This window comes from Crotalus tigris, unplaced genomic scaffold, assembly GCF_016545835.1.
Source record: "Crotalus tigris isolate CLP2741 ecotype Arizona unplaced genomic scaffold, ASM1654583v1 scf7180000019070.2622420, whole genome shotgun sequence".
NCBI lineage: Eukaryota > Metazoa > Chordata > Lepidosauria > Squamata > Viperidae > Crotalus > Crotalus tigris.
In genome coordinates this window covers 917283-937342 of record NW_024097360.1, presented here as the reverse complement: position 1 = coordinate 937342, position 20060 = coordinate 917283, and the positions used below count along the sequence as shown (strand labels likewise).

The 20060-nt window shown below is 41.2% G+C and overlaps 1 protein-coding gene across 2 annotated transcripts; it reads left to right on the top strand.

Moving 5' to 3' along the window:
* Positions 1 to 4481: 4481 nt before the first annotated feature.
* Positions 4482 to 18628, top strand: LAMP5 (lysosomal associated membrane protein family member 5). 2 transcript variants are annotated; one of them, XM_039359466.1, is made up of 8 exons: positions 4482 to 4524; positions 6172 to 6254; positions 6474 to 7110; positions 7452 to 7624; positions 8385 to 8516; positions 9009 to 9114; positions 12431 to 12619; positions 18366 to 18628. In XM_039359466.1, exons 3-8 carry the CDS (start codon positions 7044 to 7046, stop codon positions 18542 to 18544), a joined length of 846 nt encoding a protein of 281 aa, XP_039215400.1. In that variant the 5' UTR covers positions 4482 to 4524; positions 6172 to 6254; positions 6474 to 7043; the 3' UTR covers positions 18545 to 18628. The 2 variants fall into 2 exon arrangements, with proteins under 2 accessions (XP_039215400.1, XP_039215401.1); XM_039359467.1 differs by lacking the exon at positions 4482 to 4524 and having other exon boundaries at positions 6078 to 6254.
* The last annotated feature ends 1432 nt before the right edge of the window (positions 18629 to 20060 follow it).

Below are 20060 nucleotides of genomic sequence, written 5' to 3'. Positions count from 1 at the left end.
TTTTTGGTAATCTCCTATTGTCCCATTTAAAATAATCTTGCTATTGATTTACTGATGCTTCCCCTCCCTCCCCCCCTTGTTTTTCTTACAGAGCTCTTAATCAATTTAACTTGCTTGGCTTTAAAGGGAAGCGTTTAAAAAGGAGGAAGAAGGAAAAGAAGACGTGCTTCCTCATTCCTGCCCTAATCGAAGTGGCAGGAGTTTGGAAGTGATGGAAAGTCTGCTAATTAAAATTATTCTCTTCATTAAGATTGAGGGAGATAGGCAGTCTAGAAACACAAAACACAAATAAATAAATAAATAAATAAATAAATATCTCTATATCTGATACAAATAAACCTCATGTTTGTAAAATCAATTAAATAGTGCAAATTCAATTGATCATCAGCCAAGACCCTGAGACTGTGGGCAGAGGAAACTGAGACCGCATGGGAGCCTTGAAACAAATGGGGGGAGAAATATAAAAGAGAGTGGGAGCATAATCAAGAACAAACAACATTTCCCACTTTTATTAGAGAAAAACTCTTCCTAGCTGTCTACTGAAAGAGCAGAGCTAAGAGATGGAATGTTCCCCAGCGCAGAGGTAAATGGCGACAATCAGCAATGAAAAGCTGATGAAGAATCCTGGCCTGAATTTGATTAGTAGTTTGAAACAAACTTGGAAGTATGTAGGAAGTATCTTGTCTATACATCCCGAATTAGCAAAGGAATCCATGACTGCATTGCTTCACAGCACACCTGACTTAATTGAATACACGAAGATCAAAACACCCAGGATTATGGATCTCATAAACCTCTGCTTAACTATATACTTCCAATCTGATGGCCAAATTTACCAACAAATTAAAGGGACATCTATGGCAGGGATCCCCAACCCAAAGTCTGTGGACCAGTACCAGGTTGCAGCATGATAGCAACCTGTCTGCACAAAAAAGCAAAGACCCATCCATGGGATGCAGGCAGCACAAAAAACCACGCACCCTCCAGTCTGTGGAAAAAATGTCTCCACAGAACTGGTCCCTGGTGCCCAAAAGGTTGGGGACCTCTGCCCTATGGGATCACCACTTTCAGGACTTATAGTGAAGGTCATCATGCAATGACTAGAAGCCATAGCACCTCCACAAATACAACTGAAAACATAGATCAGATACATATGACACCACTATAATAAGAAAGGACCACCCACAGAACCATCAATAACATTTTTAAAGGAACCCAGTTTACTAGAGAAGAAGAAAACAACAACTCTCTACCTTTCCTGGACACCCTCATCAGCAGAGACCACAATGGCAAACTAGAAACATAAATCTACAGAAAAACCACCCATACTAACTAGGTGCTCCACTATTAAAGCAACAACCCAACTTCCCATTAGAGAAGCTGTACAAGGACTTTATTTAAATGCACCCAAGCACACTTCAGCAACTCAAAAGCAGAAAAAGGAAATGGAGCATCTGTACAACACATTCCAACAAAATGGATACCCACACAACTTTACCCCTGACTACCCAACCCAATACAACACAACCAACACAAACCCTAAACAGAATTACATTGCCTTACATCAAGAATATCTCAGAAACCACAAATAGACTACTACAACCACATGAAATCAGTGTAGCCCATATGCCAAGTAAAGCCCTTCAAAACATCCTAAGCAAACCCAAAGACCCAGCAACCCCAGAAGAAAAAACAGGAGTCATCTACAACATACAATGTAAGAACTGCAACAACCACTATGTAGGACAAACAGGCAGAAGACCAGCAGAACGCACCCATGAACACCAACTGGCAGTCAGAAGACATGATGAAAATTCTTGAATTTCACAACATATAGACAGATTTAACCATAGTTTCAATTGGGAAAATGTGACAATCCTAGACAGGGAATTGCCAGGGAATTTCTAGAAGCCTGACACTCTGACAAATCAGCCATCAATAGACACATAGACATTAACAACATCTATAGACTATGCAAAAGAGACAACCAGCCCAAAAGAGAACAAAAAGACTCCACCACCTCTGCACCAGCAAGCAGCACCCAGATCAACATAGATCAAGGTCACCTGCAGACCAACAATCAAGTAAGCAATACCCCAATCAAAAAGCTGCCGCAGAGCCATTAGTGAACACCCCAACCAAAGAATCCCTAAGACCCCCACCCCCACCCACCCAGACAGGCAAGACACCAGGATATAAACAGACAGCAAACAGCACTCCTTACTAGCCCTGATGATGTTACCTAGTTAGGGTAATGAAAAATCTGCAAGAAAATAAGCAAGCTTAGAGGGCACCAAGGGCCCCTCATGTTCAACCCTGAGCTATGTTCTCTTTTATTGGTAACTGATTGATCATACCAAAATGAGGAATTCTAAGGGATTGGACAATAGTAATATCAACCGAGAGGTATTTTAAAACTCTTGATTTTTCTTCGATCATAATATATTTTGGTATGAGAAAATCAGGAAGCTTTCTTTCATGTATCTTTAACATTACTTTCCATGTAGATTTGCTCCACAGAGAGATTTGAGATGGACTGAATCATAGGCGTATTATTATGGCTGGGGGTTGGACTATGATACTCATTACACCATCTGAAATTAATCATATTCTTTTGGTCAAATCCTCTTTACAGTGGAGGAGAGAAGCATGTATCTCTTGAAGACTCAATGACTGGATTTAAAAGAAGCATGACAATATTTCTTGGGTGTCCAAAGCAATCTGAATGCTCATTAGTGAACATAAATTTAATTTTTTTTTGAAAAAAAATAGAGCTGCTTTGCTTGTTCTTTTCCCCCTGTCATTTCATTCTTCCCTTCAAAGAAAGGAATTGGCTGAGTGACACAATTCCAGCAAGGGACTGAAAATCACTAAAGGGTTATGATATAATAATGGTTGTCATTCACAATAGGATATGAAAGTACTGGTGCTCAGATGTGCTTCTCCATGGTTAATTTCCTTCTGTCCCATTTGCAGTACAAATTGGCACAGCTTGGAACATCTCTGTCCAGTTCTCTTGGCTAGCAAAACATTCTGACTTTAATAATTAAGAAGCCTGGATTTGGCCACCCCCGTCCCAAATAGTAACAATGGTAGTATTCATTTACAGCCATTGACCAGTCAACAATAATGTATACAAGTCAAAAATAATACAAGTGACAATATTCTCAGGAAATTTCTGGTCGCTTAAATACATTTTGCTGATTTACATTTTTATTTTTCAAGTAGTTAAATTTTAAAGCTATTTATTTCTAGAGAACTACCAACAAAGGGGAAAATCACATTTTAAGCAAAATCCAACCCTACATTTAGTTCCATGTCAAGTGTGTGCAATCCAGATGTTTAAGCAATCTCCCAAATGGAATTCATGGAGTCAGAATGCTCACAAATTCGAAAGAGAAGCAAAGTCTTTAGACCAGTGGTTCTCAACCTGTGGGTCGGGACCCCATTTGGGGTCGAACGACCATTTCACGGGGGTCGCCAAACAAGGCTGTCTGCCATTTTTTCCCCTTTTCTTTGGCCACACCTCTGGCACCTGGTGATGTATAAGTGGTTGGGGGTCACCACAACATGGGGAACTGTATTATGGGGTCGCGGCATTAGAAAGGTTGAGAACCACTGCTTTAGACTATCATATCAATCTCTTTGCAGTCATAAAAACATTCCTTTGTTACTTACATTGTTGATTTCAAACTGCAGGTGGATTTAAGAAACATCTACAAGATCAATAAAAGTTCCAAAATAAAATTACTATGTGACATAATTAAAAAAACCCAGTCTAATGCAGTATTTCAGCACATCATATGGATTAATATAGTATTTCAAGCACTATACTGCTAGTATCCTGCCAATTTCTTTCACAAAAGATGCATAGGCTTGCAATATGCACAAAATGATAATTGTTAACTGTAATTTTATCTTATCAAAATATGAAATATAGATGGTCAAATAATTTTTAAAGTTAGGATATTGAGCACTCCAGTTTTTGTTCTTTAAAATTTAATTTGCTATAGTTCAACCATGTGTCAATGTTTTTATAAGACTTTTTCAAGAACATATTAAATATGCTAGTATATATCTTTGCAAACATTTTTGATGCATTTCTGCTGAATTATTCATTTTAAATTCTGGGAAATCTTTCAAATAGAACTATTAGGGGAGGAAATATCTGCTCCAAGATTTAATGCATAGAAAAATGGAAATAAAGAAAACGCATGTGTCCTAGACATGTGTACCATGTCACATGGCTCCTTTCACTGTTTTTTTTTAATCATATGGAATACCTTAATTCAGGACGGGGGGTGGGGGTTATGTTCTTAGACACAAAGTATCGTAAGGTGATAATTATATCCCCAGGATGATTTCTCATTTATTGTGACACTAACTAATTCTAACCCATTATATATTTAGGATCAATAAACTTCAAAATTAATTGAACTGGACTGTTTTCCTGCAGCACTGGCTGCAGCAGACTTTAGCTTCCTAATGTCTGCTGCAGAAACACTCAAGTGGTGAAACATAGAGGTGAGTAGAGGGAAATCTGGTGGTTTTTTTAACAAAATAGCATCTTAATTTTAAAAATCCTTGGGCTTACTTTGGATTTTCATTCTGTGCTAAATGTGATATTTATGAAGTGCTTGATTTGACTTGATGCCCTGATGTAATTTTAGGCCTTACACCAATTGCTTTCGTTCAATGGTGAGTGCTCAGAGAGAGCAAAGAACAATGTATTACATTCCAAAATTAAATATAACATTTTATATTTCCCAGTGCAATTGTATCCATAAAAATGAATTCCACTGAGTTTAATGACATTTCCTCCCAGGTAGAAGCACAGCTTAACTACTTACCTATGCACTCTGTATTTGGTTAATTGGGATGCTTCCTAGTCAGATACACATAGAAGTATAGCTTTAGAGAATTACATTTTTAAAAGCGATGTGCCTTTTTAAAATTCAAGCAAGTGTCCTACTTGGAGTGGAAGAAATTATTTGGAGGCCAAATTATATACCTCCAATATATATGCTTTAGAACAGTGGTTCTCAACCTGTGGGTCGGGACCCCATTTGGGGTCGAACGACCATTTCATGGGGGTCGCCAAACAATGCAGTCTGTCATTTTTTCCCCCTTTTCCTTAGCTGTGCTACTCCCTTTTATTCTATTGGCTTTTGAAAGCCAATAGAATAGACTCTCTTGAATAAGAATTGTCCAGGCTGTCTCTGCCCTGCTGAGCCCGCCAAAAGTCCCATTCTGCAAACGGTGCTGCACCAGTTGAGTAGTCCTCGACTTACAACCAGTTGGGGTCGCGGCATTAAAAAGGTTGAGAACCACTGCTTTAGAAGAATGGATATATTGCAATAGAAATTTAAAAGAATTAAGAAATGATAAATTTGATACTGAGCATGTTAAAATAATAGTAATGACTAGAATAGTACTTCAATTCTATGGACATGAAAACCTATAGTTTATACCCACAGAAGGCTGGGACATGAGTCGATTTAGGGAGTGGTCATTGTGGGAAGGAGACACTCTACTGAGCAAGGCTATCTATTGTGATTTACTGTGCTTCCCTGTGCAGCTGGTTTCTTTCCACAATCACATTAGCTCCATCAGAAAAATCTATGGAGGGGAATCTCAAAAGTAGTGATCGGACTACTGTAGCAACTCCTATAAGTGCAAAGCTGGCCCGGGGATGATTTTATTGTATTAATAGTGTTTATAATAGCCTTTCTGCTAAGGACTACAAGGTGATTTACATTACATCACCCTTCACAGTACTATCACTGCAATAATACTGTAAGAAAGATTGCGAGACTGTGGTTGGCCCAAAAGCCCAGTGAGCACCATAGTCAATTGGAAAGTTGGGTTTGCCGGGTTCTAGTTCAAACCTCAGTCATGAAGTAACTATGTCTATGCATGTTCCTTTTTATAATAGATCAGAAATGCATCATAGCTGGAAGCGCATATGCAGTCCTCTGGCAATAAGCCTTATTGAGCTTATACTCATATACTGCGGGCAAATTCAGAGCCAATCTGACACTTTAAGAGAATGAATAAATAGATCTCAAAACATTATGTTTTATCTTTGGAACAATGTTTAAAGACTTCAGTCTCCATTTAAATCGATCACTTGCACTGTCTTCTGAGCTTACCTCCTTTATTTCTCTCTAGACCAAACATATCTATCTGACTATGTAGTGTGTATAAGAGAGAGAGATTTGGAAGGGCACCATATCCCATTTGGTTTTGGATAAGTGAGTATCTCCCCCCCCCCTACATATTATTTTCCTTTGTGTGCACCTTTGCTGATCTTTCAGTTTCTTCCTCTCTCTCTAATATAAATTTTCTGCATTACTGGATAATTTCATAAGCACATTATAAGGTTATGTTTAAGGTACACAGCCTCAAAATTGGGCTAAAGAAGCAGCATTTTAACAGGCTTTTTTTTTTTTTTTTTTTTTTTTGCTGGCTAGGAAGAGGGGCACCGTCTGAAATAGGATCCTGAAAGAATACTTTAAACTTCACTACTATCTTGTGAAAATAAAAGAGGCGTCCCCTGGAAGAAGGATGGAGGGAGAAGGAATGCATGATTGGACTTCTCCAAGACAATTGGAGCTGCCTGGTGAAGACAATGATCTGGGGGAGTGGAAGGGGAAGGGAACCAAAGACACAACGCTGGCAGAGGTTTTTAACCTGAAGCAGATGCTTTACCAGCCATTTCTGGCACTGGCCTTTTGAAGTTCCACTTTCTGTTGCACGAGTTGCGGCAAGTCACCAGCTGTGGGACGGTAGCCTGGACAGTTCTCTCTTCGGAACCAGCTGGGGGACGTTTAAGGACCACGGTGGAGTTCAGTACCCCGGACAGCTCCCGCCGGCTGCCACGTACACCCCGCCTCCCCACCACTTACCAGAGCTCCGAAAACTAACCGAGGCGCATTCGCCTCCGCGCAGCGACGCTGCAGCAGCGGGAGCGGGCGAGGGAAGCCCATTCACGCGGCTTCCCGCCTCTTGTCTTCTTTCTTGCGGGGCTTGGCTTGGGAAGCATGGAGCGGAGAAGGTGCGAAACCACGGGAGCCATCCCGCGACTGCAGGGACTGCTTTTGCTTTTCCGTGAGTACAGGCTTTCCCGCCTTTAGCAGGAACTCTCCTCTCATTCCGCCGATCCCGATCCGCCTATTCGCCTTAATCAGCTCGGTTTGAGGAAGGGGGAGAGGAAAATAGCCAGGAAAGACCGCTTATGTATCCTGGGTGTAAGATAAATAGATGCAACTAAATAGCTTCCCTCCTCCCGTCCACACCGCCCCGGGGAAGGTAGATCGCTGGAGTTCTCTGGCGAAATTCTAACTTCATGCCCAAAGCAGGCAGAAGCTGCCTTGTAAAGAGAAATCCCCCTTCTCAGCAACCTAAATCGGAATCCTCTTATTCTCTTTCCCTGTTTTTTCTCCCAACAGATGCACTAGCTGGTGGGCTGGCAGAACAAGAAGTGGAAAACCTTTCGGGGTTATCTCCAAATCCCGAAAAGGCTATTTTTGTAGTTCGGGAAAACGGAACGACCTGCCTCATGGCGGAATTCGCTGCGAAATTAGTCGTTCCCTACGAGATCTCGGCCAGCAATTTTGTTGATGTAAGGTTCTCTTCTTTTGATTTGAATACCATCTATTAAAAGTGTCAGAAGAATGGATTTCAATATTTGGGGGGGGTATCTGTGGCTTAGGTTTGTTTGCGTGTGTGTGTGCAGGGGGAAAACAGACGGGGAAGATTCGAATTAATCTTAAATCTAATCGCAGCCTTTTAAAAAGCGGCATGTTGCTAAGGCAATGCAACTTCGCTTTCTCCCCCTCCCTGTCACTCACATGGGGGAACTGCTAAAGCATCCCCATCCCCCATGTAAATATAGTTTGCAAAGAGTTCTGTCCTGCCCCCGCTCTCGTAGCTCCAGACCCAAATCTTCCCCGGAATAAAAGCCGTTACCTTTCGCTGCAGAAAAGACTTTTTGTTTTTGAATCATGGAAAGTGCACAAAGTTTATTCCAATCCTTTTCTTGTTCATATCGGAGGGTGAAAGGGAGTGACAATATATAATTACTCACTTTGATTCCCTGGTGCGAGGGGTGGGAGGTGCGAGGAGGGGGGGAGAGTTGGTTTATTATGAGTAATTATTATTACATCTCGGGCGGTACGGTAAATAAGGTTACGTGTCCTTCTAACCCATTGTGGGAAGCTGAAGCTAGTCTTATTTACGATTATATTAGGCAGCGGGAGATGGAAGGAGGAGGGGGGGGAACCTCACATCTTTTCCCCGATGCTCCCGCAGAAGCTTTGTGAAAGTGTTTGGGGTCGGGACCTAAAGCGCCCGTGTTGTGTTGTGTTGTGGCGTGCATTCAGGTGATCACCGAGCAAGCCTACATCCAGCTTTCCCGCGGAGCCGAGGAGCGAGGCAAATGCAGCAGCAACGAATCCGAGCTCCACATTTCGTGGCTTAACAGAGCTTACACCCTCAGCCTTTATTTCGTCAAGGTATCTGAAGGGAAGACACCAAAGGTCCGCCTAGAAGGCGCCCTGACTAGGACAAAAAAAAAAAAAAAGTCCCGGGAGGGAGGGGCAGAATCACCTTGCAGGACCCGAGGAAATCAAAAATGAAGGAATCAGCCCGAGGCTGGAAGGGGAGGGGGCAGGGGAAAAAAATCCGTAGTCGGAGAGAGAAATAAAACGAAGACGGGGCCTTTTTTTTTTCTTTTCGACCGTACGCCGTCGCTAAAGGCGCCGAAGAAGGCAGCCGACGGCTCAGATCAATCCCCCTTCCTTCTGCCCTGAGAAATCTGCCGGGAGGGCGGCCGAGTTGAGAAAGCTGCGAGCGCTGCCAAATGTTCCCTGGGCCAGTCCGGGCGGGCGGCGAGGCTTCCCTTGGCCTGCCTCGACCTTTGGTCTTTTCTTGCCCCTCTCTGCCCCCCCCTTTTCTTTTCTCCTCCTTCCCCCCCCCCTTCTCTCCCGCCTTCCCGGGCTCGACAGGAGACTCGCAACACAAGTTCTGGCCCCGAGGCCTGGTGGAAAATGAGCAAAGTCCAGTTCGTTTACGACAGCAGCGAGAGCACCTACTTCAAAGGCGCCGTGAACCGTAAGTGCGGCGCGGCGGAAGCCAGGCCTGAAGGTCGGGGTTGGGGGGCGGGAGAAGGAGAAGAGGGAGTTGCTCTTTGGGGTGTGGCCGGTTAGAAAAAAACCGGGCCTCTCATTCCGACCCGAGGGCCGTGGGAATGGTGAGGTAGGGGAGGGCAAAGGAGAGGGCTGCCGAGGCCGCGCCATTCCCAAGCGACTTTGCCTCCTTGCTTGCAACCTCAACGCCTCTGCAAGCGCTGCTGCAGCGGGAGGGAGCCTGAAGAATTTCCAGCCAGTCCTGTCTCTCCTCCCCCCCCTTTTCCCTCCAAACGGGTCTGCTCAGGCCTGAGGCCGGTCCCGCCCTCCGGCCCGCACTGCGGATAAAGTAGGCACCCGCATTTCCCCGACGGCTCCTCCTCCTCTACCCCTTACCCCCTTCTCTACCAGGGTCAGCCCTGCGCCAGCCGACTCGGGCCTGGATTCTCTTCTGGCCGGGCTGGGGGAAATGATCTCGCCTGCAGCGGGGCCCGGCCTGGCCTTTGGACTCTTCCGAAGCCGCCCGCCGGTTTCAAGAATATGCGGATGGCCTTGAGCTCTCTCCCCAAGAGCGGGAAAAGAAGGGCATTCCTGCCGTCAGCCAGCCAGCCAGGCCAGGCGCAGAGTTGTGCGCATTTGGACCCAACGATCACCCTGAGCAAAAAAAAACCCCTCCCATACTAGTAATCGTGCTTAGGTTAAAATAAAGCTGATAGGAGTTACTTTAATTAAACAGCGTCAGGGCAAGCTTTGCCCTTTTGACATATTAAGATGGAAGAGAACAATCAGTTCATATTACATATTAGAAAGTCCATTTTCTATTGAAGAAAACCTACGGAACTGTAAAAATAAAATCGCTCAATTCTTAGGAGGAAAAAGGGACTACCTTATTCATTTCTAATCAGTATTAAGCAAATAAATCAGGACTAAAACAAAACCTTAAAAAAAATAAACTCTGGGCAAGGATTATTTAGCTAAAGTCAAAAAAAAAAAAAAAACTCTTCGTCCAAATTATGTAACAGTTATACTGCTTGTTAGGGGATGGCATCTGTAAATTATTTCTGATTACTGTGCCGTAAATTCATGTGTAATGAAGCATTTTCTGCTCTAATCTTGGGCCCAGCACTTTTTAGTGCAGTGTCGGATTTTGACAGTTATAGAAGGGAGTTTCATGTAATCCCTGAAGGGCAATTAGAAGAACTTGATTTTATTTTATGGTTGCCTTTACTTGGATTTTGGAATTGGCATTTTTTGGGGAGAGGGGGTTGAAAATTCAAGCAACCCGACATATGGAACGGTTAGTAGATGCTGCACAACTCACAGTTGCAGTTACTGTTAAAATATTCCCTGGTCAGTGTTTCCATTGCATTTCTTTGTGTTTCTTTCTTATGGGCATCCGGTGCCTGTGTTTGTCACTGGGGCACCTCTGCAGTGCAGAATGTTCTAGGGTATGATTACACACACACACACACACACACACACACACACACACACACACATGCTGCATTGAAACATGGCCAAAGCATACCCATCTGTATTTTATCTGTTCCTGAGTAATTTGGATCATTAAACCTTTGTCTATTTCCAAGTATTAATTAGGTAGAAAAGTCTATTTTACATTAAATAATTATAAAAATGCTATGGTATCTTTTCAGAGTGGCTTGAAATATACCATCTCTTTCACATATAATCCAGTAGTATTGGTCATTATATGTGAATGTGTGAATAGCTTAGCTAGGCTGGATATGCAACAAAAATCAGGATTTTTTAAAGCCGTTCAGTGTAATTCTTTACATTTATATTCCAAAATAAATCCTGTTGAATGAATTGTGTTTACTCATAGATGAGTGGTTGTACAAGTGCGGTCCTTTTTAACAAAAACAGGATAATTTTTTTATCCTTTCTGATTCTAACTTTATTAAGATTTTCACATTCCTTTTCATCATCATGCGGGTTGTTTATATTTTGAAAATTTGCCCCCCTTTTCAGTTTTAAATATTTACATTATGCTTATTTATCCATTCTGTCCATTTTTCCTATACTTTGGAAAGCTGATAGTTTTTGTAAGAGGCTATTGGATAATGCAGACTTTCACAAATGTTTCCCCTTCGGATGAATCTCTCTACAATTCCATTCATCCCCACAAGCATACACCTCTGACAAGTTGTGAGTTGTGATTTGTAATGTCCAGAGGACATTCCAATAGGACTTGCCATCTGGTTTTTTTAGGTCCAATTCTGCCCCATCAGCAGTGCTTATGGAGCTACTTTGCGTCATCCAGCCACTAAGCATCACCATTTGTGATGCTGCTCTGAAGGGATTACATGTGACTGTACATGAATGGTGGAGCATGATTTCCTGGGAATGTTATCTGCAAAAGGGTGGTGTTATTTCTTTCAAACTGGATCTAGTCATAGAAAGCTAATAATAGCACTGCTAGTAATGATGAATTTCTAGTTAGGACTTGCTATTCCTTGTGGGATCATCATAGCTGTTGTCATCAGCATAAGCCATTAGGTATTGAACTGTGAGCATCATATTAGGATCCTAATGGGAAATAAAGTGTCTTTTCCTTGTGTATGCAATGATTGTCATCACTTTATGCTGTGTAGTTGTGAATACAAGGACTGGAGGAATGTCATGAAAACAGAAGCTAATGTTTTATGCTTCTAATCATGTACAATAGCACAAATGTTTCCTTACATGTATGAGAGAATATGTGCCTATTCATCTGCATATTTTTCAGCTTTCTCTTGCTATCCAGTTCCTTCCAATATCTGTCTATTAGAATTACAGCCTAATTTGTAGGAACACATCTTAAATCTCTAAATATATTAGGAAAACTGTCTTGCCTGCAAACCCAGAAGACTGGGCAAATTCTTAATGTCAATCTGTATCTGATTGGCAAAAATGGACTTTTCATATTTTCATTAACTAAATATATGTATATTAAAAAGAACACACAGAATTAAAAGAAGTGGAAAAAAGGTTAAAAACATGCAAATGTGCAAAATGCATATTTATAGACTTGACATTCATTGTCCACATTTTTTTGTCTCTTCACAAAGGAAAAGGATTTTTTGAGCAATTTGATCAAATTACTTGTTGAGTTCTTTAGACATTTTCTGAAGTCTTTTAATATTGGTATTGTTATCATTCATATATATATATATATATATACACACACACACATATACACACACACACACACTAAATGTAGTTGGTCATGGAATGCTGAATTAGTTATTTGGTCTAAAAAAAAGTATGATAATCATCCAACAATAATATTTTCCTCTTGACAGCGGGGAAACACACAGTCACAACACGTCACCTCTCTGCTTTAGTCACCCCAGCTGGGAAATCTTACGAATGTCAAGCGCAGCAGACAATCACCTTAAACTCCGGTGACCACCAAAAATCAGTTGTTCTCTTGCTGTCAGAGGTCCGCCTGCAGCCCTTTGACATCAGCTCTGATTTTGTTTTCAGTGAAGGTAAGGGATGCTGGGCAATTTATAGATGCAGTTTGGAAAGCTAATGAAGACTCTTGACTGAGGAAACAAGCAGTTTTTGTGGAAGGTTGAGATGGATAAACAGTATTTTGTATGGTAGATGAATACTTTCTTCAACGGGGAAGGCTCCTTTTAATTTAAAAAAAATAAATTTTGTGTCTAGCACACTCAGTGGGAAATTTGGTGTAAGATTAGTGATTTCAGAAAGCTTTGCCTTGAAAGAAAGCATGGGGCAGAGGCTTGCAGCAGTTATAGGGAGGGGGGAAATGTGAGTGATATGAGCAGACCAAGGAAACATGGCACCGAATGATGACCAAGCTATCTCCAATGGCATTCCACAATGCCTTCTTTTTTCAAGGTTTGTTTTTTGAGATGTTTTACTTACTGGTAGCGGGAGATTTTATTTCTCAGTATGTATAGATTCATCATTATTCTGGCCAAATATTTATGATCCTGAAGTGAAAATTTCCACTGTCTTTTTAATACAATGCATACTCTATATATTCCTCTGGCTCAAGGATTTTTTAACAAACCATAGAGGATTTATTAAATGTTTGTCGTGTGTGTGTGTGTGTGTGTGTGTGTGTGTGTGTGTGTGTGTTGTGTGTGTGTGTGTGTGTGTGTGTGTGTGTGTAAAACAGTGCATGGATGTTATAATCTGATGGTATACAAATAAGGATCAAGAATCTGAAGTTGTAAGAAAATCCCTGATAGATTTGACTAAGCATCCAAAGAGTCAAGCATGCTTCTTGCTATTCTAAGTCCAAATGCACGAAGCTAACAGTCCTGCCTGCTTTTTGTTTTACTTCCAGTGATAGCTGTCGAGAGATACTTTCCTTTTGAATAGGAAGAGCCTGACCGTCTATAAAATAGACATTTTAAGAAGGAAGCAGATACTCTCTGTATTTCTAAAGAGCAGGATAGAATCAATGGGGAGAAATGGCAGGAATGGAGATTTCAATGAAACCTTAGAATCCCTTCAACAGTGAAATGCTGAAGGAGATGGGGGATTTCTCTTGACAATTGAAGCGATAGCATTCTTCAGAACTATGATTCTACCAAGACTAATAATAATTAGCCTATCTAATCTTCTGTCAAGGGATCTATAAATTCCTAATCCTAAATAATGTATTGTATACAAAAACATACTGTTTGTATATTGTGAGTCTGTTGTCTATGCTTTTTAGTAGATAAGCAGAAGCATTGAGTAGGGATTTGCTCTCCCATTACATCTTTATACTATCCAGGGTTTATGAATCGTTAGTATTAGTAAAATCTGATCAACCTGCTTGGTCTTTCCTCCTTTTCTTTTCTGATTTTCAAAATCATTCATTTGTGAAGTTTATGAAATTTCACATGTATAGTAGCTGCCCTGATGGTTTTAATTTTTGTAATATTCTCTAGTATGGGTTTTGCATTTTTATTACTGGAATGCTAACACTACATTGTTGAGGGTACTGGAATTCCCATCGTAACCCTTGACTATTCCGAAGGCAAAGTTGAGTTTCAAGAAAGGTAAACAGGGACATAGCAATGGGAGTAGGAAAGGAATGAAAAAGGAGTAGATCATATGAGTAAAAGGGAAGGAAGCTGGTCATAAAAGAAGTAAAAAATCTGGAGCAGGAAAATGCAGATGGCTAGCGACAGAATGGCAAGTTAAAGTCATAGAGCTAGTTATCACTAAGGTAAGGAGGCTAGTAACCATTTTGTAAACGCTCTCAGGTTCACGCTGTATGCCTTCTCAAAAAAAAAAAAAAAGAGGCCTCTTTTCTTGCATCAAAAGAGTGTGTGAAAGAAAACAAGAATCTGACTGCTTTGATTTGCCAAGATAGTGATTCCTCTATGAAAGCAAAGTGCGCTTGCTGTAATTTCTGTTATTATTAAAGCAGTTTTTCCACATTAATCTTGCTAATCTGAGTTTGAAGAAGTTAGTTCCTTGGATTTAATTGTCTTCAGTATTTATTGTTGCTAGAGAAATCAGAAATTTGGCACCACAACTCTTTGATCAAAGGCTGCAAGTTGGTTAGGCTATAATTGTTTCCCTGGTTAATAATTAATATCCATGATCATCCCCACCTTGGTCCATCTTTTCCCATTGTTCCAACATGTACCCATTTTACGTGACAGCTTGATGTTTCTTCAAATTATGGTGGTAGACTGCACTACTCTTGCATCAATTTATGTTAAAGGTTTTTTAACAGGAAAAATTGTGATTCTTTTGTGACTTTCCCTTTTTCCTTTCCTTTCCATGTGCAACATTGGCTTGTATAGTGGGATTGACTCCTAACTGAAATTTCCACATATGCTTTCAATGTCCCCTGGGCAAATTCTCTATTGCTTATTGATCCAACTCAAAAACATTATCATTATAGTTTTTACTCTAATACAAGAATAGCACCTAAGGATATCTAGCCTGGCTATTTTAGCTGACACGTCAAGTTATTCAGAAAGTGTATCCTTTTTTTCTCTATTTTTTTCTATTTTGTAATTCCAGAAATTCATGTCTTCTTACATTAAAAAAAACAGTCTGGAAAAAAGAGTGCATTTTGGAAAGTTTTGAGGGATATTTACTGTCTTAGTATTATAATTTAAGTAAAGTATGCATTTTAAGCAGGTAGCTTTTGCAGGTATGGTGGAAGATATTTTTATACCAAAGTAAAGGACACTATGATATTTTTCTCTCTTTTTCTGAATCTTTCATCAAGACTGCAACGGACCATAGTGGGACAGCGGGTTATTTTAACAGCTTAGGTGGCACACAGCTCTGTCTTCTTTACCAGCAGTTTTTTAGTCTCTGCTCCTGAGGCAACTGCCTTGTCTGGTGGTAGGACTGGCCCTGAACTTTGGGCAAAAAAGCCTACTACTTCTAAAATTTCTTGATTGCTGGGCCACAACTGTCCACAAACACAGTTTTGAGGGGAAAAAATGTGCGGTTCTCTTTCTATTTAGCAATACAATCATTGTTGTGGACAGTTGTAGCCTAGCAATTTGACTGAATTCCAGGGCGGGATTTATCTGTACATCTTAATTTTATTTCTCAAAGTCAAACATTTTAAATAGCCCTAGTCAAATCTCTCCTGTCAGGCTTTCTCCCAGTTGGCTATCTGAGAATTAACAAGCTGAATCAAAGCAGACAATAGGGGAGAAAAGAGCATTGCACCAGATCAGATTATAACTTTTACCACACAAAGTCAAAGAGGAGCATATAGGGTCCAGCAGATTAACAGGAGAGACTAGATATTGTCTGCAGATTGATAGTTTGTACTGTTTGTAGTAAACTGATACTGTTCCTCCAAATGACTTTCCCACCTGAAGGTTTTTAAAACTGACTTTCTCAAGTGCTCTCCTCATGATGGGGGTTTTCTTCTAGTTTGTTTTCTTATTCTCAAGTACAGCCATGATTTTTCTGCGAAGATGCTTGGTCATCAAATAGGCCTGTTTTCTCTGCTCCCTGCAGTCCCTCACACTGGATGGTCGCATAGCTCCTGTTTATTTATTTACCATATTTACGTGTATAGCTGCCCATCTCATAAAATCTGATTTTGGGCTGCGTACAGCATAACAGTAAAAATTCCATAACAATCTAAAAACATCAAAATTAAATGAAATGGTTAAAACCCAAGACCCTGGGAGAACTAACATCGCTTAATCTCACACAACCACCTTGTAGACTCTCCCTGAGATCCCCGAGGCTGGTGAAACAAACAAACAAACAAACATGTTTTAAGTGCAGATTAACAGAGATGAGGCTAACCTCACCTTGGGGTAAATGATATTCCAGAGGCTGGGGCCACAGCACAAAAGGCATGTCACCTGGGGTCTCACGAGATGCAGCTCCATGGAGATGGGATCCTCAGCATAACCCTCCTCCCTGACCTGGTGGGATGGATAAATTAATTGGGAAGGGGTGTTTCCCTCAAATAGGACAAAGGTCAAAACCAGCACCTTGAATTGCACCCAGAAGCAAACAAGCAACCAATGCAGCTCGCAGAACAAAGGACCAATGTGCATCCTCCTAGATGCAAGTACAGCTGTCCACGCAGCTGCATCCTGCATCAGCTGACACTTCCTTGAATGCTGTTCAAGGACAGCCCTATGCAGTTTTGGTAAATTTTGGAATGAGATGTAGCTTTCTGAGCAATTCAAGGGAAATGGATTCAAGGCACATTCTAGTACTTTAAAGTTCAAGAATCCGGTGTGGGGGAAGGGGATATAATAAGATGTGCTGAATCCTATCAAAGACAGCAGCTATGTGCTTTGCTGAGTTTAGGCATTTGCAAACCATCAGCAGGTTAAGGGATAAGAGAGATCTGTCAAAAAGACTCAGTCCCTTTTATTCTCATAGGGACATATTTATTTATAGATTATATTTATGTATAAATCACATTTATATGCCTGCTATCTCACAGATCTGTGACTCTGGATGGCGTATGATTAAAATTTTTTTTAAAAAATCAAAGCACAAAAGTTACTAACAACAAAGTACCAGAGAGAGTTATTGTTACAGGCATTAATATTCTTCCATATCCATCAGAACTGCTTTATTGCTAAGGCTGTGCTAACACCACCATCAGCAGCTGTCCTTGTACTGGTGGTCATTGGCACATGTGGTAATAAGCAGTGACCCATCGTCTCGAACAGTAGGAAAGGGGGTAGGGCAAGACTTGCATTGACTTAATGATTTGGTTGAAGAACACTGATTTGGGTTGCTTGCTTTGGGTTCCTGTCAGTCCTAAGACGACACAGTGAGATTCAACCAAATGCAGTTCTTTATTTGCTTAGACCTAATAGACAGAATCTATCTGTCTAAAGCTACAACCTTCTAACCTAATAGTTACACTCTGACACAGTGGTTCTCAATCTGTAGGTTGGGACCCCATTTGGGGTAGAACGACCATTTCACGGGGGTCGCCAAACAACGCAATCTGCCATTTTTTCCCCCTTTTCCTTAGCTGTGCTACTCCCTTTTATTCTATTGGCTTTTGAAAGCCAATAGAATAGACTCTCTTGAATAGAGTCTAATTCTATTGGCTTTCAAAAGCCAATAGGAATTGTCCAGGCTGTCTCTGCCCTGCTGAGCCCGCCAAAAGTCCCATTCTGCAAACGGTGGTGCATCATTTGAGAAGTCCTCGACTTACGACCGGTTGAGTAGTCCTCGACTTACGACCGGTTGGGGGTCGCGGCATTAAAAAGGTTGAGAACCACTGCTCTGACAGATTCTAAAGTGTGGCTACTCAAAATGTTTTTCTCCCTCTCCCATCCAGTTCAGGACTTTATTGTCTTGAGTCCCACTCAGGGATGCCTCCTCCCTGGGAAGCTGTGGGTGTGACTGCTGACATTTTCTTCCACTTCTTCTTCACCTGCACATTGTATCACACCCAATCAGTGTGCATCTCAGGATTTTCAAGGGCATAAGGGGCTTGTGTTCCATTAAAATTATGCTACTCCTTGGTTTCATGCAGCTCAACTTTAATACAGTGGACTAAACTTCAGCTTAGGACTGATATCTAGATTGAACTCCTACATAGTGAGGGACCCGAAGCCAACCCATTTTCTACTATTCAGCTTAATTTACCTCCGAATAGTTGAGAGGGTATGTATTGTATGTTGGTGAGGCATCCGTATATTGTCATGAAGGAAAATGATTTTTTTTTTTTTTGCAGGAAAAATACTTGCATGCAGAATAACCCTTCTCTCTCCCCATTCTTCTCTTTTCTCTGTGCTGCAGAACATAAATGTCCAGTGGATCAAAGAGAACAATTAGAAGAAACGCTTCCTCTCATATTGGGCTTGATCTTGGGCTTGGTGATTGTGGTAACCCTTGGTGTTTATCACATCCATCTCAAAATGACAGCCAACCAAGTCCAAATTCCACGAGACAGATCCGAATATAAACATATGGGATAGCTGGCAAAGGAAAAGATCAGCTGAAGCAAAAGCACTTTTTTTCCTATAGGTCAGGGCCTCTTATGTACAATGACAGACGGATGGGGGGAGGGGGGATGGAGGAGGGATACAATGGGAGGTTGGGGTGGGAAGGGAGGGGAGGGGATGGAAGAACAGCCATTTCTCAATGCTTAAAACAGGGAAATAACTTTTTTGTCTTCTCTGGAGAACTGACCCAACAGGCAATGTTCCCTACATTGGCCAAGCATCGTTTCCATTCATGAGGTGGCAGAGATGAGAATGGAAATGTATGTTTCGCTCTGAAAATGTATTTACCTCAGTGGTGAGGGGAATGACGACAGTGACAGAAGAGCTTGTGGAACCTTCCATTTCCACATTTGCCTGACTGCAGTTCTCACCATTTCTACCTTTGCCTTGCTAGCTGCAGCTGATGAAACTGGCATACAGTGACATTCTCCATCCATAATGTAAGCCCATAGCTTGGATCAAGGGGTCCGGGAACAGAGTTCCGGTTATGGGTCTTCACAGCACACAGGAGAATTCTGGTATTTCTCTTTCCTTCTGCTACCTTTAGCGTCCCTTGAAAATCTGCATGGAATATTTTGGGAACTTTGCACAATAGGATGGGAGCAGAAGTTCGGGGGAAAAGGGGAACTGACAAAAATTCCGCCTTTTCCACACCTGGGGCCTTCCATCAGATTTCATCTATTCCTCCGCCAGCACTCCTGTTTGTGGAGTTGCTGTTAATCAATCCTGTGTTTCCAAAGTTCTAGGAATGGTAGGACTCTCTACTCAATCTCACATATTCCCAGAGGAATAATGCCGCTTGGGTAAATTAAACAGCTCCCTCAGGACTTGCTCATAGGATCGTCATCTCGTTTTCACTTCATCTCATCTCAATTTAAAGATATATTTCAAAACAAAGCAAAGAATAAGATTCTATGATTTTAGAGCTTGAAGAATTTTATTTTACATTTTTATTGCTTATTGAAATGCTTTGGCACCCAAACAGTTTTATGAACGTTGCTGCTCAAATCACAAGAGTGTTAAGCTCTGGTGTGAGAAATGCTTATGGGCTGTACACTTTGCATGTACTGTGACTGAAAAATGCCTACTGCAATGTAATGATTATATAAGAACACCAACAAGAAATGTTCATCTTACTATGCAGAAACCTTCAGGTGTTATAAATAACGGATGTGTAAATATAGATATGGAAGCAAACAGCAAAAACCAATAAATCCTAAACTATGTTGCTTAATGTGGAGTATTTTTAATATGGAGCATTTAGACTTAAGTATTTTATGGACACTCTTAGGCAAGGAAGAAAGAATGAGAGGCAATAAAATGCTAGAGGATTAAGGAAAAAGGTTTGTGTATGAAAGATGCCTCCAGCTAAGTCAGTGTTTCTCAACCTTGACAATTTTAAGGCATGTGGACTTCAACTCCCAGAATTCCACAGCCAGCAATGCTGGCTGTGGAATTCTGGGAGTTGAAGTCCACATGCCTTAAAATT

Excerpts from the sequence above, each read along its gene's own strand:
- LAMP5 (XM_039359466.1), top strand. The coding sequence starts at position 7,044 with ATGGAGCGGAGAAGGTGCGAAACCACGGGAGCCATCCCGCGACTGCAG. Across the intron at positions 7,625-8,384 it reads CGGCCAGCAATTTTGTTGAT|GTGATCACCGAGCAAGCCTA; the intron begins GTAAGGTTCTCT and ends GCGTGCATTCAG. Across the intron at positions 9,115-12,430 it reads CTTCAAAGGCGCCGTGAACC|CGGGGAAACACACAGTCACA; the intron begins GTAAGTGCGGCG and ends TCCTCTTGACAG.